Source organism: Marmota flaviventris, chromosome 1 (assembly GCF_047511675.1).
Source record: "Marmota flaviventris isolate mMarFla1 chromosome 1, mMarFla1.hap1, whole genome shotgun sequence".
Classification (NCBI taxonomy): Eukaryota; Metazoa; Chordata; class Mammalia; order Rodentia; family Sciuridae; genus Marmota; species Marmota flaviventris.
In genome coordinates, this window is record NC_092498.1 from 66,193,631 (window position 1) to 66,221,292 (window position 27,662).

General features: G+C 32.7%; 1 protein-coding gene across 2 annotated transcripts in view; it reads right to left on the bottom strand.

Moving 5' to 3' along the window:
• Sema3a (semaphorin 3A) overlaps nucleotides 1-27,662 on the bottom strand; it is a 191,606-nt gene that overhangs the window by 113,472 nt on the left and 50,472 nt on the right. For both annotated transcript variants that reach the window (XM_071613509.1, XM_027926422.2), the window contains 2 exons: nucleotides 23,135-23,197; nucleotides 7,624-7,743 (listed from right to left, as the gene is read on the bottom strand). In XM_071613509.1, the coding sequence (XP_071469610.1) occupies nucleotides 7,624-7,743; nucleotides 23,135-23,197 (183 nt within the window). The remainder of the gene's footprint in view (nucleotides 1-7,623; nucleotides 7,744-23,134; nucleotides 23,198-27,662) is intronic.

A 27,662-nucleotide genomic window follows, 5' to 3' on the forward strand; every position in this document is an offset into this window, starting at 1 on the left:
AAGCAGATACTACAGGACATACATTAATTGTCCAAGAAATACTACTTGTTAGAAGCATAATTCTTATGATTGCCGATGCTTGAAGTTAAATTTTTTCGTGCTATGTGAGCTCTTTAAGGGAGGACATTTGTGTTTGTATTCCTCATCATTAATCTTAGGATTTTGCTTAGAAAAATTGCCTCTGTTTTTATTAAAGACGATTTTATTTTTTGAATCATTTACTTGAATACAATTGCTTCCAAGGTAACTTGGATGCTGGTTATAACACTTGAGCATAATTGTAGCTTCAAATTTGAAGAAACCTAGATAAACATGTTATTTCTCATTACTCTGTCAAATGTATTTAATAAATAAAAATCTATCCCAGAAGGTCTGCTTTGCTCGTTATGTCCTTCCTTTTTACCTCACTGCTATTCTCATCGCCACATGCTGATTTTCCTCCCCAGTCTCTGCTATTTCTTCTTCCCCAGCTCTCCAGCTGTCCAAGCTGGCTCACAGTGCAAGACTAAGCTTTAGTCTCACCTCCCCTTCAAGGTTATAACTGACTAATCTGACTGCTCTTCCATGGTACTCCATGATCTCTTTTTTTGTCTCTATATTCCTTTTGCATTTATAGTCAATGCAGTCAAATGCACCTTAGTTACTCAGACAAAGCTATATCTTTATGACTTCTTACAAGTTCATGTGTTTGCTTTCATGACAAGGTTATTAATTAGATCCACGAGGTTAGTTCCTTCCTTTGCATAAGGGCTTTAAGGAGATCTCATGAAGAAAAAGCTGTTTGATACAAAGTTATGACACCAAACTCACCTTTTCAATATTCTAGACAAATAATAATTTCTTCCCTTTTCCCTTGGAAATAAGGGCCCTTTTCACACATTTGTACACTGGGGAATGGCAACTGAAAGCATGCAGTTTGGAACTTTAACCATAAAATTCTCTGAAAAATTATTACCATTTTAAAAATCACTGTGCAATTGTAGAATATGGTTTTCTCTCCTCACCCTCTTGAAGTTCAAATGTGCAATATATTGGACTACACATCTGTTATTTTTAACTTCTAGAGCTCATTAAGTTTTCGAGGCAATGATATTTTAATATTTTAATATGGGGGTTAAAAATATATTAAATTTCTTACACAAACGCTAAGGTCGACATGATGACTGCCAATCATTCTGCACTGTAGCCTTCATTTACCTTCTTAGACCAGGATTTTCTGTAAAGTAGCCACTAGACACATGAGGCTATTGAGCTCTTGCAATTACTAGTCTGAACTAAATTGAACTATAAGTAAACAATATATACTGAATTTCTAAAGAAGTACAAGCCAATGTAAATGTTATTGACAGCATACTGAAATGATATTTTGAATATATTAAATTAAGTAAAATATATTATTAAAATTAATTTCATCTGCCCTTGTATTAGAAAAATAAAAATTATATAAATCTCTTGCATTATATTACTATTAGATAGAAGAGTTCCAGAAAACCCTAATGTACAATATGGAGTAAGCAACATAAAGTGAAGAACCTTCAAACAAGGGTGCTAGTCCAAGCCCGAGCCCTAATAAACTATGTGACTTTGTGTTAGTGAAGTCAACTCAAACTTAATTAGAGATGCTAACACATGGTAAGAGTATCGTTGCATGACGATGAAGGTTAACTTCTTCTCTATTTGTCTATCCTGAAAGAGTTTGTTAGGATGCTTGGTAGCCTTTACCTTTACATTTCTCCTTAAAATTTACTCTAGAAAGAATAAATCAGGGTAGGGTAATGCTTCCATCATGAAATATATGTTCTATTTATTTTTGCAACTCCCTAGTTAACTGGCTCTAGCTTTGGAAGACAGTGATAGATGTACTGTAAATGGATGAGACATTTCTAGAGAAAAAGCAGTGTTAAAATCATGCAGACCACATGTGCCCAGTCTGAAGCAGCTGAGAACCATGAGGACTCATGGACAGAGGCTATTAAACTAGGGCAAAGGCAATGTCCTCTTTGAGGAACGTAAGGAAAGAGTTTACACTATCTTAAAAACCACAGCTAAGTGACTTCCTGGTGTGTTGTCAGGGTAACCTTACTTTGTATATTTTCTAGTAGAAATTTGGTAGAATTACAAAGCTAAGTTATGCTCTTCGTGCTTAAAATTAAGTACCAACAAAATTAGAAAACAAATATTATTAAAATTAGCTATAGAGCACCATGTGACAAAGATGTTGCTGTGTATCCTGAAAAGTAAACATGTATTTGCAATGTCAACATGGTTCTCCTGCCCAGAAACTTGTCAGAGGAACTGTCAGTTCTATCCTTACCTGTGACCTGGGATAATTTAATTCTTTCACTTTTTCTCTCTTTCAACTACAGCAAAATCTCCTTCATAAGTTACACTCTATTTTTCCAATTAACTATTAGAATTCTGAACTCTAAATATTGTCAGTAAGATTACAAATATTGTCAATAAGACAAAAATTTTAAATAAGTGTGTGAGGGATATTGGTTTGGAGTTATTGTCTGTCTGTCTATCTATCTATCTATCTATCTATCTATCTATCTATCTATGTATTTTTACCACTTTTAAATTCCTTTTTTTTAAATCTAGTCTTGTTTCTAATCATAACTTAGACCCCCTTACTTCTTAACTTGATAACTAGCTTTGTTAATTTTTAAGAAATAGTCTTATTGACAATATTTAGAGTTCAGAATTCTAAGTTAATTGGAAAAAATGTTGAGGAAGTTCTCTTTGAATTCATGATCTGTGGAGCTTTGTCTCAAACACAAACAGCAGGTCATTTAAAAATATAACTTGAAATATAAATGATAGCATTGTTTACTACACATAGAAACTTACGCAGGTCAGTCTTCTATCATGATTCAAGTATTCAACTGATTAGGAAAGAAAAACCTAAACATCACAGAACAGTTAGCCTTTACTACATTTGTGAAATTTAATGCACTGCACTAAGTTTCACTAGTGCAAATGAGGGATACCTTGCCTCTGGTGGAGATGATGAACAGCTAAGAAGGAATTGCCTAGGACTACTGATTTTTGTCACCCAGGTTAGCTTGCTACAAAGAAAATACAGAAGACAGTATATGTTGTAAAGGTACCCAAAAGAAAGTTGTAAAGTTGTAAAGGTACCCAAAAGCAATTCCTCATTATTTTACAAACATATTTGAATTTTTCTATGTTAATATCTCTTCTTGGAAATAAATTTCTGCTCCACTCAACTGAATAACATAATAAATTGAGAGAGGCAATTTTCCAGAAGGGGTTAGACTATGTGCATCAGTTAGTTGATAGAACACTCCCTAATACTTAAATAGTATTCTGGCCTAAGGGATTGTTACTAAGAACATTTGATTCAAAGTTTCACATAAGAACAAATTCCTATTTTTGGTAGAAAGGAAAAACCAGACAAACTATTTCAGTTTATATATAGATATGTTGGTTGTCATTGTGGAAATGACCTTAGAGATAGCCATTAAGCCTCATTGCGTTTCTTAATGTCCCTTTGGTTCTGACATAAATTGAGATCATGACATTATGAGAGTATTTATAGACTTAATACTTTCCAGCTCTCATCTGGGTCCATCTTTCTTTAGATTTCCTGCCAGTACATAGAAGAGGCCCATTTGGAATTTGAGAAAACATCCAGAGACTTCTTCGAAAAGCTATACTCTTCTTAAATTCATGCTTTTTTTATGAACAGATGTAAATTTGAAGGGAAATACCATATACTATAAGCCATTTGGGAATAGTCTGCCTCTTAAGGATGACTTACAATTTTCATTTGAATGGCATAGATGCTGAGAGCTTCAGCTCAAAACTCATCTGTGCTCTAGTTCTGAATTATTCCTTCCGTGAACTCTGTACGCATTTTATGATAAACACACACATGTGTACGAAGTATGTGACCTCATTGACAGTTATCTGCAATGTCAAGTGCTATTGGCAGATACCCAAGAATTGATTGACACATATCTTACAGAACTGGAGTTAATTAATATGTCTACCAACTCCCAAATGTACCACAGGAAACAGAAAATCTGTTTAATACAGCAATCAATGACATACTGCGTGTGGTCAAAAGGCATTCACTATACAAGACAAGATTTTGGAATACACTTTAAGAATGTATGTATTGTTACTAACATGCTACAAATAGTAAAATAGAACTACTTTTACAGCTAGAAGACTAAACTTGGAGGTATTTTGTAATTGTTTATCATTAAAACACAAATGTTAATTTCTCCTATAAGATCCAAAGCTATTAAATGATGCCGGGAATCTTGATTTGTTTCAAAAAGATGTCTTTCCTATGTAGCATTCTGCCATTCAGAATGTTAAGTCTATAGTGTTATTTTCTAACAAAGAGGTTTCAGCTAGCTTGGGAACTCAGTGTAAGACAGTGTTAGAAAAGAAACTGCAAAGAAAACAATTGAATGTTAAAATGTTGATGAAAGTCTTGATAAAACCAAAATGTCTTTTTCTCCTAAAATTGTTTGAATTATATAAAGACTGGACCAAATTTTAAAAAGGAAATCGTATTTCATTATTTCATATGGCATGGGGCAGGTATCAGCAGAGTACCCATTCAGTTTTTAAACTAGAATTTAGAAGGCATGTCCTTTTTTTTTTTTTTTTTTTCTGAAAACTCCCTCTTGTAAATAAGAGTTAGGATATTCAAACTTCATGAGCTTTTACGAACTCTCTTCTAAGAATCCCAGCCTTGCTCCTGTTAGCTATTTTATTTCTTACTTTTGCAAGCTTTCCATTACTGTCATTCTTTTTCTAACAGGGTAATATATATATATATTGTATCCTTTTCTCAACTTCAAAAACAGCATAATTGTTTAAAGTCAAGGGTAGTATTTTAAGTACTTGTGTAGATCAATTTAAAGCAGATTGTCTCATAAGGCAGTTTAAGCATTGAAAATTGAATTTGATGTAGTCTAGACAAGATATCTTGATAATATCTTTTCCAGAATTTCCTAGATTGCCTGTCTAGACTGCTCCAAATTCCCCAGGTAATTGCATAATCATCTTCCTACTGACCTCCTAAGCAGTCTGGAACAGTATTTCCCATTTTATTGTATTCATGCAAATCAGAATCACTGTGCTTCTGAAGGGGGATCTTTCTCAAAGTCTCTGGGTTTTAGAGTTTTGAGAAAATACTTGAACCCCAATCTCCCATCTCAGAGGAGCTCATATATAAGCTTTGTTTACTTATTGTTTTCAAGGGAGGAGATCCCAGGCAAATGGCCTGTACCTCTTCATTCACCCACTGGCCCACACCCATAAGACAGCAATGGGCAGTTGAGGAGTTGAAAAGGAAATAGGCTGTCAATGCCATCAAATTGCAAATTCCGAAAAACAAACATTATGGGAAAAATGATAAAAATGCTGTGACATTTTATTGTAAATTATCATTGAGACTGTGTAAGCCTCAAAATTTAAAAAGGGGGAAATTAAGACAAGTACAGAATCACCCAGCCACAGGGGGAGCATGGTGCCATAAATTACAACCTCAGATAAAGTGAGGGATATTTAAGAGGTAAGATGACAATTATTATCAAGAAAAACAGCAATAGCTTTCAGCCTGAGATGTAAATTTATATTTTCCAATATTCATTGCCCCTTTTCCACAGCCTCTACCTATTGAACAATGTTTAACTTTCACAGCAAGTATGGGGACCATTTTGCATGACAGCTTTCTAGATGAGAAACATAGATGCAATGAAAAGAAACATCTTACTGCAGATCAAGCAGTTAGTACTGAATTCAGGATGCACAAAAGCCCTGCAGTCTGAGGCCAAAGGACAGGCTTTCAACAATAAGGGGATTAGAGTTTCTGCAGCAGAAAACATCAAGGAGTCACACCCTGCTAGGAGGGTCAGAAGGCAGTTAGAGGCAATAAGCCAATCTCTCATTTAGAAGACATGGATACTAAGGATCCAAAAGGTTTTGTTTAGTTTATTTTGCATATTGTGAGCCAGAGTTTTGTAGAGATTAAATGATTTCTTCAGTGCTCCATAGCTAGTAGCCTGATGTGACACCAGGATCCAAGTCTTTCCCAATAATCTGTACAAGGAGCTTAAGAGTTCCTGATTCCATTGCCAATCAGGTAATCATGTCCTTCACAATTTTTTGACAGGTGTTAAAAATAAATAAATAAATAAATAAATAAATGGAAGAAAAGAGCAATTTAATGTGAACAGGGTTCTATAGAGCTATCACCACAATACAGAAAAATGGGACAATCACCCTGGGCCCAAGTTTTAGGACACCTGAATGATTATTAGGAAATAGCTTAGAAGGTAGCAAAGAGAGCCTTATTTAATCAGAAGGCATAAAAAAATTCAGTATATAATGTCTTTAGGGCCACATTCCTGAACGCATTGCTAATTTCATCAACATGAAACAAGCAAGTTAAATAGAACTTCCTTTCCTTAAAAATTACTCTTTATTTAAAATTTTTAGCTATGTCAGCAAGGACAGTGAAGAAGAAGGGAGGAAGGATACAGTGGGTGAAGAGGCTGACAGAGGGCCATGGCTTACACTGGTGAGTACTTGTGAAAGTGTCTTATTCTTCCCAGACTCATTGGAAAACATAAATATTCAATTGTGTTAGCCCAGAAAACACAATCTGTAAGGTGCCTTTGTATACAAAGAAAACACAATGCAAACTATCAATTTCTAATTTTTTGAAACTAAAGAGCACCTGAAGATAACTCAAGAAAATTTAGAGAGGAGATCCAGTGTGTAAGTTAAAATGACCTATAAATTAGATCTTAGATTTAGGATTCCAGAAATATTCTGTGAACAAATCCTTTATTGGTTGAGTTTTTCTGAATTCCAATTTGGAAGAAAATTCTGTCAAATACGATTATCTTACCACATGAACACATTTGTTCTTCTTAAGAATTAGTGCCAAAAATTATTAAAAGGTTTATAATTGAAAGCAATGGATAACCTCAATTCACAAACTGCTTTCAACATTTAGCAATGTTTTGTCAATTTTACTTTTTACTTATATTTACCTATGATTTCCTCAATAAATTTTTCCAAACATCTTTTAGAAGCAGTGGACAAAGAAACATTTTTTTTTCTTTTTCATACCAAAATAATAAACCAAAATATAAAAATATTTAGTTGAGCAAGAATACCAGTGTGAATAGTTTGGGCCAAACATGAGATCAGATCATTGTGCACATGTAAGGCATCATTTCTCAATCTCTGGACAGAAGAAAACAACTGGGTGGCAGACACTTCTGGCTGAGGATGGAAATGGAAGGGAGAGCTGGCAATATACAAAGGAAGGAGAAAGCAGTACATATTCAGCCTGCTGACATCTGCTGCACATGCAAAATGGATTGGACTCTGTAATCCAGGGTGAAAACAAATGCTTTCTTCCATCCTTCCTCCTTTTCCAGAGTTATAGTTGAGTGATGGTCTTGTTCTTTTTGTATTCACAGATTAAAATTAATAAAAGCCTCTGAATTTGAAGTAGGTACCACTGAATAGTGAACCAGAAGCTAATTAAGCTGAAGAAATGAGTGATGAAGCATTTAAATAGGAAAGGGTCACAGACTAACACCATTTTGTAAAAGCCAGTTTTACCTCAGGATGATGTCCAATTTCAATATAGGTGCAAATTGGATGAAAAGCCCCCGTTCCACAGGCATATAAGTGAGTCTGATTATAAGCCTTAAGGACCTTGATGAAATTAGCACATTCTTTCTGTAAGACAAAAGGAAAACCAGTGAGTTCTAGCAGTCAGCATGCCTGAGGTATCCTCCTGAGTGCTAGGCATGCTAGAACAGATTTTTTTTCTGCAGCCATTTGACAAACCCTTTTAGGGATTATTTATTATTCAGTTGTTTTGCTCATATTATTACATGCATTGAAATTATAGAATTTCTTTCTTTTTATGGGGACAAATATGACCTTCTATAAATCTTTCATTAAAACTATTTATAATTTATTTATATTATAGTGGAATAGAAGTTTTAGATAACCAATAATCACAGGTGACTTTTCCAGAAGCAAGAACAGCAAATTATTTAAACAATCGATTACATAAACTCAATGATGGTTAAAATTTCCTTGCAAAAAAAAATTAACTTTGAGTTTAATTTTAGAAAAAGAAAAAAAAAAAACAGATAAAATGGCCTATTAAATACGAAGTATATACACCATTAGTAATACATTTTAAAAGTTTTCAAATGAGTACTCATATGTTAAATAATTTAAAAAACTACATTGAAAAAAAATCATTTTTATTGATTATTGCTATACTTTGGATATGAGGTATACCCCCAAAGTGCCTATATGAATGAAGGAATATTCAGGGATGATTGATTAGAATATGAGTGCTGTAACCTGATCAGTCCATCCTAGTTTGAACTGGGTGGTAACTGGAGCAGATGAAAGTGTGATTGGAGGAGGTGGGTCACTGAAGCATGCTCTGAAGGGTACATCTTGGACAGACCCCACCCCACTTCCTGGCCAGGTAAACTGAGCAGCTTCCCTTGGCTGCACCCTTCAGTCATTATGCTCCACCTCACCTCAGGTCCCGAGCAGTGGAACCAGCAGAGCATAGACTGAACCTTTGGAATTGTGAGCCAAAATAAATATTTCCTGTTCTAAGTTGTTCTTGTCAGATATTTTTGTCACAGTGATGAAATGCTGACTAATGCAATCACAAACTTTCTTAGTTTTGTCTATAAACATTTGAAATTAAGAAGCAAATATGTACTATAAAAGCAGATAAAATTCCAACAGACATAGCATAAACAAGGCTGGTGAGCATAATAAAGCACTGGATCTGCCCTTGCGTTTCTAAGTGTGCCTCACCTCCAAAGTCATTCTGTATGACCTGTGACTATTCAAGTGCAAGCTCATAGGGCATTTGAACTTAGTTGGAGTTTATAAGAGAGGTGTTTAATAGTGTGAGTACATTTCCATGTGCCATCTGTATTCTGTATTTGAAGGTTATGATTTTGGTTTTACTTCTTTTGGTCTCACAAAAGAAGGAGCAGACAGTGAAATTTGAACACAATGATGGACATTTAAATTCAAGGAATTGTGGTCTATTGTTGACTTTTCTATTAAGATATGATGCCCTTTGAATATATTCCTAGAGATGAATTAGGTTGACTCAAAGTAAAATATCAGAATTCCAAGTTATGACTCTTTGTATTTTCTTAATATGTGATGAGAAGGTTGGAGTTAACTAGAATAAATATATAACTTCTTCCACTGTTTGATAAATAAATTGATGAACCTTCCTTTTTTTATGGTAAGGCATTACAACATACAACATTGTGCTCTGAAATCAGCTGATTTTGCAAGTTGTTCTGTAACAGGGAAAATTACCTCTCTTAAAGGGTTTCAGCATCTCCTTTATTCACTTTGAACAGGGTACTTCCTAGGTAAAACTGTGAAACAAATAAAACCTAACTTCTGCTACTCTTGGCAACAAACTCTTCATTCTATAACAGTTTTCCTCCTTCCCCCAAAAGGACAGGGCATGAATGCTTAGACAGAGGAAACAGCTTTTGGAAGGGAAAGATCTGATAAACTCATTTACAAATGAGGCATTCATGAGTCTTAACCAAAAGATGTATTTGTACTCTAAAATATTCAGTCATTTGCAAAGAAGCCATTTTCAGGCAGATTTTAATTTGAAAATGTGTAGGTGGCCACACATTCTGCTGTTACATATAGACAACCATTTCTTACTGTGGGCTCAATATTATAGTATTTAAGATGATAAATAATAAATTCCAGCACCATATGTTGAAACCAAGATATTGGCTATGTAGATGTTGGTAAGCAAATGCATCTTCTAATAAATAATAGTGGCAAACCCAGACGGATGTCTTGTTCATTTTAGAAAAAAAGAACAAAAAACAGGATTTCAGTTCTCCTATCATACCTGTAAACACATGTGTGCAATTTTATTCACAAACCCAAATAATCAATGTCCATCAACAACCCCTAAGTGCCTCCTACAATTTTAAGAATAGATCTAAGTACTCTATAACAAAAAAGGGGAAATGTTCTTTGTGCAAACACTGGCCAACACAAAGGAAGGCTTATGCCACCTCTGCAACTGTTACAAATGATAATATCATAGATTTTATGGGCTTTCTATTTCTTATAGATGATATAGCTAATTAGCAAAAGATTATCTTTTCAAGGAAACTAGCAGATTATAATTAATATAAGAAAAAATTCTCCCAGTTCTTGAGAGCCACAGAATTGGACCACACTGAATATCTGTTAAAAAAGAACCTCTACACTACGACAACTATTCTTCTACAGAGCTGCTGGAATGAAATCAATCACGGGACTATAGCTGTGAAACCTGGCAAAGAGTTCTACAGAGAATGCTGATAACCACAGTCTATCTGTGTTACAAAGCAACTAGACCCACCCTGTTGGCCTAAGGCCTGGAGCAGTTTCCTGCATTTCCCAACAGACCTCTCCCATTAGCAGCAAGTTGTAAGGTTGCCATGCCTGGGGGCAACTTCAATAGTCATTTGAAAGTGAAGGTTGATGTGGCTAGAATGGGGAGAATTTTTGAGGGGGAGCTTGAGGGGAAAAGATGATTGAAAGGAAAAAAAGAAATGGAAGGAAATACTTTCAAAACTGGTTAAATATAGCCAAGAAAAGAATCATCAGCAACAGTGGAGGAGAAAAGTGAATTAAAAGAACTGGACAGAGAAGAACGGAAAAACTTGAAAGAGACATGTTAGTAAGGATTTGTTCTTAACATAAAGTCTATATAAAAGAGTATCAATTCTGTCATTCATTTGCCTTCGCTCTTTGGTTTGTTGCTGCCAAGGTTTTTGAGTGTTCCAAAACAGGATATTCATTTTATTTGGAAGTGGCTTGGACATTCCTCTAAAAAAGAAGGAAGCATGGCAGAAAAAGGAAACACACTTCACACATTTCTGCTCTGAGAAGACAGAAGAAGAGTGTTTTTGACCTTTTCTTGAACCATGACGTTTCTTAAAACGCAGAATGTAATGTACTTTTTGGCATTAAACTACTCCACTGCTTTGCTCAGCACCGGCGGATTTACAGCGTAATAAAGACAGTGTAATCAGTTCAAAATGAATCAATTTTTCAAGCCTTGATCCTTTTTGGAATTTAAGTTGATATACGCAGACAAGTTTAGCAACAAGTTGGCTTCCAGGCAACCAGATTGACCCCTTATTTTACTGAAATTTACTCCAGATCAACAGTATTAAAAGTATTAGGTTAGAAATAAAAGCAAAAGTGTTAAAACCAGTAAAATCCAAAGCCACACCTGAGGAGCAATGATTTATCATCTTCAGTGACAAGCCATTTACACTTATATTTAAAGGATTTCTAGTCTTTTCAGATCAAATGTATACAGGAATTATGCATGTAAATATTAGCTTGAAAAAAATAAATTTAAAGAAAATATCTATTCCCAGAAAAAGATATAGGAGCCAAATGCACAGTGATTCAAAAACAAACATTGTAGATATGTAGCACTGATTAGACTGTGTTACACAGACTTTTCCTGGACAGTTACAAAAATAAAGTCCATCCATCTGTCAAAACAACTGCTCCATGCATGAAAATTAAAACAGAACTGAGGTGTTTTTAACTAACTTCCGATAATTATGCTTTCTACAAAAGAATATAATTTACCTCCAATTCCAATTACCTCCTTGCATTCTCTTAAATTATAGATAGAACCGTGAAATTTTATTCTAAATAAGGAAGGGGGGGAAAAGGGAAAGAATACTGTGAACATGAGCAATCTCTATTCAAATATATTCAGTTCATAATTAAATCAAACAACTTGCTCTGGTTCAAATATAAATCAGCCCCAAATGAATGGGTATAGAACTGTATTGCCTCGGGTCAGTGTGAATTCATCTAGAAAAAAAAAAAAAACAAAGTTTCTATCCTACCAGTATTTTATGTAGAAATATTTTAATGTTAAATCTAGCAGCTGGGAAAGCAAAGGAAACCCTTTCTATCATGATGGGTGGAGACATTTCTGCATGAAAATCCATTAATAAGCTTAATTCCTGAAGTTAATCTGTTGACTCTCTTTTTCTCTGGTCAATTTATTTGGCAAGCTAGATGAATACTCTAGTCTTCGTGCCAAAGCAGTAATCCATGAGATTGTTCCTGTCACTCACTTTATCCATCCCTCTATTTAAGTCATTCCATCCTTATCTGACAATAATGTTTTGTCCTTTTTTCTCTTTACATTGTGCTGTTACAGCTGTGATCCGATTATCCATAATCTTGTCTTCTTAATACTTTAGCATTTACTAAAAATATTAGAGCTCTCTACTTCAAAGAGGGAGATCCAATAAAACCAACATAAAAACATGTTCTAATTATCATATTACCCATCATATTTTAAATCTATGACCTGGAATTTTTTAATATCCAGATTTTTTAAAACAGTGAATAGTTTGTTCTGTCCATTTTGGAGACATTTTTGCCTTTGCTATTTAAAAGGATGACTGCATAATCAAACCAATTGACCTTTTTATCTTAATGCTCTTTTTATTAACTTCAGAAATTTAAAAAAAAAATGCTCATTCAACTAAGACAACCAAGTTAGTGTTATATCATAGCTAATTATTGAAGTATGTAAGCATATTCGTATTGATTTAACTAAATCAATATTAAATCTATGGCAATTAAAAAATAAATTTGAAAGTGGCTTAAATGATATGATCAACAAAGGAAGACTCTCTGTAAAAGGTTCTAAAGTCACTAGAAATTTAAAATATGATGCTCATTTCAGTTTGGTGCTCAAATTTTATTTTATTTTCCCCTCTGGATTGGATATTTATTTTGAAGTTCTAGATATGCTGCTTAAGACTCTATAAACATTTTTCTTTCAAATTACTTGAAACTTTCAAATTTGGTCAAAAGACTTATACACATTGGCACTGTAGACATGATATTAGCAAAAGCTGACCAATGTCATTTTCTTCCAATATGTAAAGGAGCTCTGAACAATTTTACTTTGAGATTCCATGTGGACCAGAGTAGTTTATAATATTTATATGTAGATTTTTTTGTTGTACCATCAATGTAATTAGTCATCCCATGAGTGTCATTCATCGCTATGTGATTGTCATACATTATGCATACCTAGCATAAGTTTTCTTTATCTTATATTCTAATGAATGCAGACAACTATAAAAATATTATGTGGAATCTACCTAAATATGTTTTCTGTGATGCCAGGAAGTTTTCAAGTCATCACAATCCTTTCTCTGCTTTCAAAGTGATATTCTTGTGGTTTCTAATTTTAACAAGGTACTGAGTACTTAGTGCTCACACCTTAAAGCCAGAAAGTCATTGATTCAAGTGGGAAGTTACATGGAGAACATTAATTGTAGACAGGACAGTTTTGCATATTTAGTTCAAACATAATATGCCTTTATCATAACAGAATCCATTACCCAAATATGGGAGATGAACTGCATCTTTAATCACATAAGAGAAAGGAGGCTAAGAAATGAAGCCTAGATTTTTGAGGAAGGTTGATGTCACCTGTAACCACCTCCCTTCTTACCATCTGCATTGTTTAATACCAAAATTAAAAGTGGGTTTCCTTAATGTCCAAAGTACTAAAGGCATTATATAATAAATAATAAAAAGTGTTCTTATCACATATCTTTTCATAAATGGAAACATTATCCAGGTTTAGCACTTGTGCCATAGATATGGATATATCTGATTTACTCAAACATAAGTGCCTACAGGATATTTTACATGTTTACTCTTTCTTCTTTTTTTAAGAGCTTAAAGTTCTTGTGTTTTATAAAAATCTTAGAAAGTAAACCATTAAGGAAAAAAAAAAAGAATTTTTACAATATAAAAACTGTGGAAATTAAGTCAAATGCCGATAGCTAATGAATTTTTAAAAGCACAGTTAAAAACACTGTTATGAGCTGAATTACTTCTTAAAATTTATTCTTGGAAGTCCTAATGCCATGTACCTCAGAATGTGACTGTGTCTGGAGATAGGACCTTAAAAAAGTAACTAAGTTAAAATCAGCCTCTTAGGTAGGGTCGTCCTTATTCCAATCTGCCTGGTGCTCTTAGAGGAGGAAATTCGCATACATAAAGAGAGCAGGCATGAGAGCACAGAGGGATGGCCACATGAAGAGCTTGGTGATCTGCAAGCCAAGGAGAGGAGCTTCAGAGGACACCAACCTTGCTGACACAGTGATCTCTTACTTCTAGCCTCTGTAACCATGACAAAATAAGTTTTTATTGTTGAAATTGCTCAGTCTGGATCTTTATTATGGCAACCTTAGAAAAATAGTGTGAACATCATCGAAAGAGTGGTTATTGAAGGACACATGCTGCTTAGTTTATTGTTGCTTAAAATATCATTTTGTCCAAACAGAACATATATAGTGTCATGATTTTGTTGCCAGTTTGCCAAGTTGTAGCCTTCTGCTTTGTATAGAATTAGACACTAAAGAGGAAATTTCACACATTTAATTTGTTCTGGCATATTTCACCAAATATTCCTTCAAATACTATCTTTATATATTAATCTTCCTAAAGATAGATGCATACATACATACATGTGTATATGTGTGTATGCATATGAATATGTATATATGTGTTTGTATATATATATATATATATATATATATATATATATATATATATATATATATATATATATATATATATATATATATAAACTAGTAGAAATAATTTCTGAATGTAATTAAAATGTGGAACTTTGAAGACTTAAATTTCATTTGCATTTATTAGTATTGAGTGAAAATGTTAGTCAAGTATTTACATATGAAATAGATTCTCATCCTTTTGCAGCTTAATGGCAAGAAAGGGCTACAAGTTTCTTTTTTAGATCACCCAAGCTGAAGCAAAGGAGGTTGGAGGCTGGAAGTAGTAGATAACACCTACTAATTCTAGTTTGTCCTTGTTCTTCCCACTTCACATCTAGTTTTTCTTCCCTAATGCCAACTCTTGTTTCCTATAGTAGCTTCAAGCCCACCTGTATCAAATGAAATAGCCTTCATAGATTTCTTCACCACTTCTCACAATTGTACAAGGTCTAATCCTCATAATAAACAAGTTCTGGCCTTTGATCAAACCTTAACCAATGGATATATCTTGCTACAATAAAATACCTATTATAATATGTAGTGTAAGGGAATATGAACTTAGCCTATTTAAAACACACATACATATATACAGATATAGACTATATTTAATACCACATGTAACATATAGTATAGTGAAAGTGTATTCAGTATTTTTAGCACAGAATTTCAATAACAGTAATGAGAAGCTTTAAGAATATTCTGCTCTGAGCTAGGGCGGGAGGGCATGCCTGTAATCCCAGCGACTAGGGAGACTGAAGCAGGAGAATTGCAAGTTCAAGACCAGCCTCAGCATATCAGTGAGGCCTAAGGTCTTGTCTGAAAATAAAACATAAAAAAAGAGCTTGGGATATGGTTCCATGGTTAAGTGACACTGGGTTTGATCTCCAGTACAACAAACAACAAACAAACAAACAAAAAACAACAAAGAATATTCTGCTCTTAAAACACAAAAATTAAAATGAACTTAATATTCTTAGTCCCTGGAAATATGTCAAGTTTTTAGAGGTACCAAAATTTTTGAACTCTATTGTCCTTACCATCTCTAAAAAAGCAATAAATAGATATATATTAAAATTAAAGGATTCAAAACATGAATGTTTTATGATCATCTGGGAACATGAGAAAGATGATATTTTACTGCTACTCTTTTGAATGAATTAAAGAAAAACAGTGCAAAGTTGACCACAGTCTTAGTCATCTTGAGACCAAGTATATCATCTCTAAGGTGAATATTCCCAGAGTCAGGTTAGATCTATGATAGAATGGTCAGTGTACCCTCAGAAGTAAATAGAAATCCATGCATGAAGATTATAAAGCATGTAAAGAAGAGGAATAAGAATGGTGGTTTTAGAAGCTACACATCAGTGGGACTTAGAAGCACTTGTTTTCTATGAAGTTAGAGACATTAGCCAAAACCCTTTTCTCAGAGGAACTATCCAAATTATACTAGAGAGCCTCACAGACATAAAATGCTTACTATATTCTGAAAGTATGTACCCTGATGATGGGTGAATTATGGTATCCAATCAAGTCCAAACAACTTGCTAACCAGTGCCAAATACTTGACCTTAATTTCAGCCATTTAAGAGTGGAATTGAAATTTCTAATAAAAAGGGAACACATGTCAAAAATCTTCAAACCTCTTGAAAACTTCTATTTCAAATGCTAGCCTTACTTTTCAAGTAAAGAATTTAAGTATTTTTAAATTGTCATTGTAAACAAAGCATAATTACAAAATATTAAGTTTATGTAACTATTATAATAATTACATCTCATTTTGCATTAGTAAAATATAGGACTGAAATATAGTGTCTGAAATGAGTTTAATGGCAAAGTTTCATTTGCCATGCATCTTAGCTACCTAACACTCAAAACTGGTGCATTTACTTATTTTGACAAGAAGTATGTGTCTATAACCAAATATTAGTCACTTAAATCAGCTTATAGAAGAAAATGCTTTTAGAACAATATCAGATATGTAGTAAGCTCTCAGTGTTTGCTATCATAATTATTACCTCTGAATACTGAATTTAAACTGTAAGAACCTGACATTTGCTCCCAAAGAGAAATGCACATACACGAGGCATAGGAATGTAAAAATCTGTACTTATTTCTGTGACATTCAATAAGACAAAGTTTTGCTGCCTGTCATCAAGTCAGTTATCTGTATAATTTAAGTATCATCAAATTTCATCATGGAAACATTTAAAAAATAATAAACTGACCATAACCTTTCATTTCTGATATCATCTAGAATGCCTACAAAATTTATACAATTAATATTGTCAAGAACTGTAAAGGGTCTGCAAATTTACCCTATTTGTAAGATAATGGAGTTAGTCTGCCATGGTTTCACAGATACTGGCAAAAGATATGTGGCTCCTGAGCCAAAGATAAAGGACTTCATTACTCACAGAAATAGCAGTAGCCAGGATATCAGCATTTGTTGTGCAATTCCCAATGGGCACTGAGGAGAGGGCCAGATGACATCTGCATATGCAGTGAGCTGCATTATAGAAGAGGAACCATGGTTGAGCAAACCTGATTATTTTTAAATGGGAATGGCATGCTGGCTTTTAGATCTTGAGGGAGATATTGTGTTCTCTGTACTGGACAGTAAGCATACCTGCCCTTTGCTCCTGAGGAAGACACTATCTTTACTTCCCAAGATGATTTGAAGAGCAGCTTTTTGCTTCAGAGGGAGACAGAGTTTTCCAATGTTCCTAATTGTATAATCATCCTTAAAAAACAGTCTGTAACGAAGGCAGTCACTTCTCATAAGATGTGGTAAAGTGTGAGACAACTATACATAAGAATTTTGAGGTTTAAGGAAACCTTAGAATTTTTGCAGACACCCATATTAGAAGGCAGTTCTAACTAATCATTTAATACGTTTTTATTATGACCTAAGGTGCCTAAAATAAAATAAAAAATTAAGTGGATGTTAACTTTGACCTTTGAAAAAGTAATTGAAATTCAAGTGTTGGCACGTGCAGTTTGGAATGTACTGCAATTTAAGATGTTCATGTGTAGCTTCAAATTCTCAATTGCATTACTTGGCAAATATTAGTGCTGCTGAGGTCCTGCAATTTGATCTGTGATAAACTTGATAGACATGTTAAAATATATCATAGCATCAAAACATGTATAACAGCTAAGGAAAAAAAATATATAAATCCTGTGGAATTTCCAAAAAAGTCCTAAAGTTCAGGTGCATGATACTACACTTTGAAATGTATCCAGGAATAGGAATGTTATGAGAATCTGCTTTTTTTTTGGTTCCTCTCAGATGGTTGAAATTTTGATTTCCAATGATGTTCAAAATATTTCTAGCAGTCATACGGTTGCCATTTGGTTTTATTGAAACTTAGTGCAAAGAGAGATGGTTTAGTAGGATAAACAAAGAGGATTCAGAGAGCTATTGATTCAAAACAGATTCTTTTACCAGCTTAGCATGAATTTAGTTTTCATTTGCAAAACAGGGTCAAGAAGTTAATCCATCAATAGAAATGTTATTGTGAATAACTAAGTGGATTTTATGCCCTAGGAACATATCAAAAATGAGAGTAAAGGTGGAGAGCAGCAGTCAGATTTAAATATATGGGTTGCATTTATCTCATTATTCAGGATTTCTTTCCAATAGTATTACATATTACATATTTTTTCAAGTAAATCTTAAGAAACAGAAATGGAAAAGTTCATGAGCATTTTATTCTTCTAATAATAGAAATGCTACAGCAATATTAATGTTTAGAACATACAACAACAGGAAAATAAAGGCATATTAATAGGATATGTTTTCTATCCTGTATATTCACTTCAAAAGAAAAAATATATTTAGATTACTGTTGTTTAAAATGTCATTACTAGTATACACACATCTACACACACGTCTCTGAATATTTGTGTGACTATGTATACATACACACACATACATAATAATAAAAAATGAATGTCATATATGCTATTTACTTTGTGCATTTGTATGTGTGTGCACCATATATATGTGTTTCAAGCTGCAGAAACCATGTCACCACAAAGTTCATTCTTTATGAATAGTTGCCCCAATTGCAGCTGTTGACTTAATGTTGCCCCACTTGCAGTTGCTGACATATGTTTAATGCAAAACTGGGGATGGGTTGGACCTTCCCAGATGGATGGAAGAATGAGGAGAGGGAATACTTTTACATATGATACTGTATGCAGTTACACAGGGACTATGTAGTTTCAGTCCAGTGGCCTCCCCCCACTTCCCCATGACCATGCAATCCTTGTATATGAATAAAACATTCCCTCAACCAAATCTGAGAAAAACTCATTCCCAAGGTGGATAACATTAGCTGGTGTCTTTGCCCAACTTTTCCTGTTGTATCCTTGGTCTAAATTGAGTGCTGAGAAGATACCACTTTCCCTAGAATGATTTATTGAAAGGCACTTTATTTCCAAAGAAGTTTTTGAAGAAACAGCAGGTAAGTGATAAACCCATACTTTAGAAACCAGAGAGAGCACACAAGGAGGTTGTTACTTCACTTTTCTACGAATGTTCAGGTCGGTTCTTATTTTAATTATGATTCTACTTTGGAGTCTCGATGGCTGGAAAACCCACTCAAGCCTCATTCTTGTGGTTTCCAGCATCACAAGGGCTCTTTGAAAGGAATTATTATCCATAAATCCCAGCTGACTGGTATTTACTCAAGATGCAGTGCAGAATTCCCATCAAACTGTCTATCTGTCACTTCACAAATCAGGTGTTGAATGAAAAAAGTTCTTTCCCCTTAATCTATCTTTCAAATTGTTTATATAAATTATTGTTAAAATATTAGTGATATTTACCTTCTATGTTTATCAAAGAAAAATTCTATGAATCCCAGGAAGTCATGTGTTAATAAAATCATATGTAAAGAAAGAAAGAGGAAAAAAATACATCTGTAAATGAAAGTCAAAGAGCAACCAAAGAATGCCATGCATCTTATTTTGAATGCAATGACTATATAAATCAAGGTAATACTTAAATGACGTTGCCTTGTAACTAAAGTGAACTTCAATCAAATGTATTCTGAATGCAGAAAATATATATTCAATAATTTGGAAATGAAAAGCAGTATTAAGGGATCAAAATGAGTTACCAAAAAATAGTATATAGAAATATAATTAAGTGTTAATTAGAACTAGATGAAAATACATTTTTTGAAATAAAATATGTCAAAACTATTTTGTTTTCATTTCATTAAATAAGTATTATGAAGATAATTCCAAATGCACAATTGAACTTATTTAATGCAGAATGTATAAGAATACCAAAAAGCACACATATTTTATAATGCTAATTAGTTTACATTTGAAAAGATTACTTAGGGTAATCATGATTGAACATTTAAAAAATAATCTCTTTCAAAGCACTTATCTCTACTGTAGAGTATGGCATATGACATACTCTACAGTAGAGATAAGTTTTTTGAGAATCTTTGTAATAAGATGCTATGACATGCCCAGTTCACTCTGGCGCATACCTGTAATCCCAGGGGCTCTGGAGGCTGAGGCAGGAGCATAGCGAGTCCAAAGCTAGCCTCAGCAAAAGCTAGGCACAAAGCAACTCAGTGAGAACTTGTCTCTAAATACAAAATAGGGCTGGGGATGTGGCTCAGTGGTTGAGTGTCCCTGAGTTCAATCCATCCCCCGTAAAAAGATGGTATGACATGATCAGATGTCACTTATGCAATGTATCAGATTTACTAAATTCCATGTGTCTTAGTTCCTTTTGATTTAGTTCCCTAAAATCTGTAGGCATTTTCAATAAGCCTGGAAAATACAGTAAAGTTGACCTTCTTTTTAGAGAAGAAATTTCTAAATTCACGATTATGTTAACTGTGGGGCACTGTGAGATCACGAGTTTATTACAGCTGCTGAAATTTCATCAATAATGTTTTTACTTAAACTTTGTGCACATAACTCTATCACATATACCAATAACACTAATTGTTAGTAATTTATCATTGATATTATTAATAGTTAATATCACAGTCTTGAAATAATTTCACTTGTATTTCTTTTATAAGAACTCTGAGAGCTGGTTATTATTAGTATCACACTTTTGATGATCCACAAAGGGAAGATATCTGTTCAGTTCTCTATTATATATCATGTAATAGGCACATTCAAATGAAAATATTCCAACTAACAATAAAAACAACACAAGGGCACAGGAAGTGTGCCTAGTTTTTTATCCTAACTTCTACCATAATACCCAAAATGTACAACATCTTTTAATGAAATGCTAATTTTGAATTATTTTATTTTCCAATCAAGAATATGGGGGTAACTATAACCACCTCATAAAACTGTTGTTAAAATAACATCTGCAAAATCCTTTGTAAATTACTGTAGTGCTTGGTACCAGAAAGCATCTTAATTTTCTCCTTATCTTTTATACATTAATAAAAATCTAGAAGTCTGCATTTTTTAAAAATAACAACTATATACAGGTAAGATAATCATTTCTATTCATCCTCAGTTATTGTACTGAAAAGTTTCAATGTAATTTATTAATGATAAGTGTGGCCTTTTAATGCTAGTAAGTTTTTATTTATGGAGTTATGCATTTTGATCTTACATTTGTGAAGTGTTTTTGTCCGTAATAATTAGTACAATACCTATTAAAACTTGCTCCCATAGTCATATAATGTATCTTGTTCCATTTAATGGATGGGAAATTTAAGCCCAAAGAAAGTTAAAATAATTTCTCAGGACATTTAATGAGTCAGAAAGAGTACTGCAGTAAAATTCTCAGCATTTCTGGACTCCTACTTCTTTGTTTTTTTCTGAGTAGAAAAAAAGTCCTTTACAAAAGTCTCAACATATGCATCAGTTTGGGAGAGTAAAAGTTTGAAAAAAAATTTTTTTTTTGGTCTACATGAATGATCAAGGTATGGAGTGACTTACATTGGTTGACTCTCACTGACTTAACTCTAGTCGGGCTCCCCTAAACTGTTTTCTGTAGGGTTTCTGAATTCATCTCTGCTTAGTTTTGATTTTAGCAAGAATCCTGCTGGTTAATTTAGAAAAAGTCCCCCTCTGTTGATATCTGATCAAATTCACCATTGGCATTACCCAACCCGGTCTGCCTTTAGCAATAATCTTGTCAAATCAGTTTAGCCAGAATTCCCCTTACTCCTGAAGTTTCCTCCCAGTAATTTTCCATCCACTGACCCCACCTTGCTTCATGACTGCACTGCCTATCTTTGTATTCTGCCTATTTTTGTGTTCAGATTGGAGCCCATTTTTACTCTCAACCTACAAAATTCCACTACAGCAGTCCTGAAAAAAGTCTGCTTTACTATTTTAAATTAACATCATGAATCATTTTTAACATATACCTATATTTAATATATAATTTTCAAGGATGACTTTCCCATATTTGTTAACATTTAGGTGGATCAAGGATGGGGACTACCTATGCTTTTTGCTCCTTAATCTACTTTAAGTCACCAGTGGCCAACATTGCTAATAAATTGAGGCATTCTTTTCCTATGAACTCAGATCCTCCCTTTACATCCTTCGAAATCTAAATATCAATTTAGGCAGCTGCTACAAATCAGTCAAGTTGTCCCTTGATAATAATAATATATCTATACAAAACGGAGGTCGGTGTTTCTTAAGGCAACACACAGTATAAGTTCCTTCTAAATGTCAATGCTTTAAAATAGACAAAACTTTAAAACTTATTTCTTTGTGTTTTAGACATTCCAAAGGATTGATTAAAAAAATTATATTTTTCCATTTCTGTAATTTATTTTAATCCATTGAAGTGATTATAACTATTTTCCATGATTTGTGTAGACACTAGGCTAAAGCCCAAGTCAGTGCCCATTTAATTTTACTAACAAAGCTTACCTTTTTACAATGGTAAAACCATCATAGGGGTTGCATATTATTCACCTTTGGCTCTACAGTGTCCAGGAAAAGGCCATTTTGTATGTGAATATTTGTATTTAAATATTGCATGTAAAAAAGTTACATACAATATTTATTTATAAATCAATATTTATTGTAAAAATGAGAGGAAGAAAGAAAAAGAATGGAACACAAAGAAAAAGGGGTAACTAAATCATGATAATTCAGATGTGGAAACAATATCATTTAAGATAAATTATAGAATAACTAACACATGTGAATCAACCTGCAGAAAGAAGTTAACTTATTTAATATAAGTATATCTGCTAAAATTGCATTTTACTAGTATCCTTTGCATATATAAATCATCAAAGGGACAGTAGTTTTCTTTACTAAGGAATGTTGTTATTGTTTACTCATTTTCTTTCAAAAACTATCAATGCTTCCCAAATCATATTCTTTTATTCCTTGAGTGATTAAGCCCATAAGTACAGTATGATGTTTAATAGAACACAGAACAAAAATAGAGTAATACATTACTTAGGAAATTAATGATTTAGTAGATTAATGCTTACCAGGATGTCTTTCCCAGCCCACTTGCATTCATCTCTTCGGGTATAAGATACTGGCCACACAATCTAAGGATAGAGAAAAAACATTATTTTGTGCCAATTAAGTTCTCTGAGAGATCTAACATTGCATAATATTTTGGATGAGGTTGGGGGAACTAAGGTAAAGAAATTTCCACAAAACATTATGTGATAGGAAATTTTCAGTTTAGACATTCTAATATCAGTTAATTGGTTAATCATTTTCTGTCTACCCATTACCTTTGTTATTCATGAAAGTTGAATAAGACAAATGAATGCAGTCAATACATTTGAACAGTACACAGTGGAAAGAATGGTCTCACAGATTGGGAGAGTAAGAAAATCCTAGGGATGTGAGAATCTACAGAAAGGTAAAAATCAACACAGAATATGGCACATACTACTCTAAATCGGTCAGTATTTATCAGGAAATAGTGATTTTAAAATTTTAACATTGGGGTGCCCTGGATCTATTTTTTTGATCCAAATCTCAGGATGACATGTTAGAATGGGAATTCAAAGTGTGTGAAATCCCATTTTACAAAGGAATCTTTTTCTTCTTCTTTTTCTTTTGGAAAGAGAAAATGTTTAAGAGTAGAACTGTATATTTTTGGAATATGAAGTTGGAACTGTAGAAGAAAAAAAAATTACCCTCCCACTATGGGCTAAACTTAGACTAGTTGAGGAATAATTGTATTTTCATCTCTAATATTTGCTTTTTATCTGTTCAAAGTTTACATATTTTGTGAATATGGTCACAGTGGTAGATGAGCCAAATGTTACTGGTGACTTGGACAGTTGGATATATTTTTCTCCATGATAATAACCCGAATGCACTCATCTAAATTTTAATACAGAATTTTCCAGATCCCCTGAGTAATTCCAGTGAATCTATCTGTATTGGGCAGAACAATTTAATATTCGCTTATTCATCTTTCTCTTCTAGTACTATTAGTGAATTGCAAAGAAAAAAATGTCATATGTAAAAGAAAAATCCAGAGACAGTGGCAGTTAATCATTCATGTCTGCTGGAAAGCTTTTAGCCTCAAAATGACTGATTATCATTCATTTGGAAACCTCCAGATAATTCAATTTATATGGTCACACACATGGGCAAAGGTTGTGATATTCAATCTGGGGAATTAAAAACCAAAATACAACACATTTATAAGCAAGAATTTGGGCCATATTGAAACAGAACATGATGACTTGATAAACACATTTCAGTAACATGACACAAATATAAAAGACCTAGAAATTATTGAGTATGCATTCATTTTTACCATTAAGCTCTTAATTTGCATATTCTTTTTATGTACTTTTCACATATGTCTGCATGTCTAAATTAAAACTGTCATCTGACTTGTTCTACAAGATTTTTACAAAGTAGTCATAATAAAAATATTCAGGAACAGTAAATGTATCATCCTTACAATTAGCATTTTTCTGACTCCTGAAATTCTAGAGTGTTTGCTGGACAGTCTCATTACACAGTTCTAATCTTCCAATTGGCTCTGCAGAGGTCAGATGATCTCTTCTTACAGTTTACACAGAGGAGATAAAATATAAATTTCTCTAGGGTACAACAGTAATATTATATCGGAGCTGTCTTTTGACAGATTTACTTTCCAGATAAATTATGTTAAAATCACAGATTATTAAACATATATGTTTATATATGCAAATATATGTATTTATTTAAAAAGACAATCTGTTTTCTCATAATTCCTAGCTTTTGAGTGTTTGTTATTGAGATAATATAGAACTTATTTTGTGATTTCACTGTTATGTCAAATATTAATAAAATAATTTTCATATTCATGCTATGTTCTTTTTGTTCCTTTGCCCCCAAACTTTTAATTTACCTAACATTGTCTAAATTTCTTACCCTTTTAATCAGAATGTTTTGTGATATATTTTGCAGTTGTTCTTTTTTTTTTATGATTCCATGCTTCTATTCATGTCCATCTTTACTCATTATTTTTTTCTTTCTTCTTTTTTCAGTGTTTGAGATTGATCCCCAGGGTCTCATGTATGCCAAGCAAGTACTCTACCACCAAGTTCCAACCTCTGCCCCCTTACTTATGATCTTTAGTAAATATGTATGCCTTAGAGAGATTGTGCTTTTTACTAAGGTAAATAACTTCCATGGCTCTTCCAAAGCTGAGAATGTGTTTTCGCCTCTAAGAGGAGGGATTGGCCCAATATTTACCTTTATGCTCACTCATCTTATCTTTACTATTACCTTGTAAAGTCATCAAGAAGAAGAATTATTTATAACATGCATAGTCATAAATTTACTCTTATAAAGTTTATCACAAGAGTGAATGTTTACAAAAAAGTTGCTAAATATCTATACATAGGTTTAAAAAAGTATTTAAAAAATAAATAAACATACCAAACATAAATAAACAGATATAAACACTTAAGTAAATTGAGTTTATTCTTTTAAACAAAATATAAAAATAAAACAGATTATTAAAATTAATAATCTGTTTTAAATGGGATGTTTTAAAACTAGAAAAATGTCTTCTCTTTTTAGCATGATATTTTTAAACTCAAGGGTAAGAATTATAACAAAAATACTAAGATAATAGGCAATTCACTTAATTTTAAATTAATTCATAACACATACATATTTATTACAATACCAGTTGGTAGGAATTACTATAATATATATGATATATATATATATATATATATATATATGTATATATATAATATTTGTAATATATATGATTGTATAACTATAATATATATGATATATATATATATGTATATATATAATATTTGTAATATGCATGCTAGGTGTACAAGTGACTCTAGGAGTTGTTTCAGTTATAAAATTGTACATTTTTATGATAACTTGGTACCTTTCAGTTTAGAAACATTTAACACATAAGCCAAATTTAGAATATTTATCCAAATAAAAATGTTAAACACATGAAACATATAGTGTAAGGTGATCTGTGCTTATATACTATCCATCCATGTATATATTTAAGTATATCAGTTTTACAAAATAATAGAAACAATACTGACAAGTTTAACGGTTACAATTTCCTAAAATTAAAATGTCAGATTTTTCTTAATCATTCTATGTTTTGATTTCATTTCATAAAGAGCAATTTCTGTTTGATAATACAACAATAAAAAGTATTTTGTGAGGATTTTTGAAAGATTAATGCAAGCATTTTTATCATTTTGGAAAAACAAATGAATAGAAATTTTCTTAGATAATAGATAATCTTAAGTATGTATTACTATCATCTGAGGAGGCTTAGAAATCAATCAACTTGAAAAATCAGAACAAAAATGCCAAGAGTGATTTTTAAATGCCATATCATATGCCCACACACACATTTGTGTGTGTATGTGTGTTTCTTTTTATAAAACTACATATAATGAGTCAAACCTCTTTATGAATATGATCAGAATGTTAATGTTTGGGTAACAGAAGAAAATGGAACAGTCTTAGTTTAACGCTATTTATTAATGAATAGTCACCTAACTCCTAATGAATTTCAAACTAAATTTATATTTGAATATAAGCCTCTATTTTGTACCAAAAGCAGCATTCTCCAATGAGAACATAAACTTTTTACAATTTAGGGACTTTTTGAAAGTTACTGTCCAATCTGTTACAGTTTCTGAGTAGTCAAGGCACACATCTCTAAAGCCCTCCATGTTAAGAAGCAAAACGAATACACATTGATGCTGACATGTATGTATTCCAAAAAGCATGTTGTGTTATGGTTCTCATGAAAAATATTTCATAAAGACCTATGTTCCTAAGGGAAATAAGACTGGAAGAACTGACTACCTAAAAATAGTTAATTTAGAGTGTCACATGTAAATTTAATAGCATAATTTCTACTAGATTATAAATCCATGCTTATTTTTCAACCTGTATAGCTTATATATAAGACAAAAATACTAAAAGAAATAAGTATAAATTAGTTTCTTGCTGATGTATAAATGTTCACATTGGCAAAAATCTGACATCTTGAAGATTGATCTTTTCCTTTCTTTTTCTTTTTCTTTTTCTTTTTTTTTTAAAGACTGATCTTCTAAATCATTTTGTTTAAAATGCCAGATAGTACCTTTAGTATATCTTAGACTTTGCGGGTCAGATTATTTCTGTCACAACTACTCATCTGTGCTGTTTTAGCATGAAAGCTGATATAGAACATATGTAAACTAATGAGAATCCCTGTATTCCAATAAAACTTTATTTTCAAACATTGGTGGCACATATGATTATGCATGTGAGGAATTGTTTGATGAATCTTGCATTTGCTGGTAATATAGAGAAATGTATAAATACAATACATATACATAATGCATGAAATCAGTAATGATGTATTTTTAATCAGTTATTTAATTTATTGCAGGAAAAATATATAATTATTGTTGAATTAGCTAAAGTTAGTATTTTTTATAATGATCTATGCTTTCTTCATTGATGATGTTTATGACTTACTGCATCCATTGATTTGATATTGTCATTAAT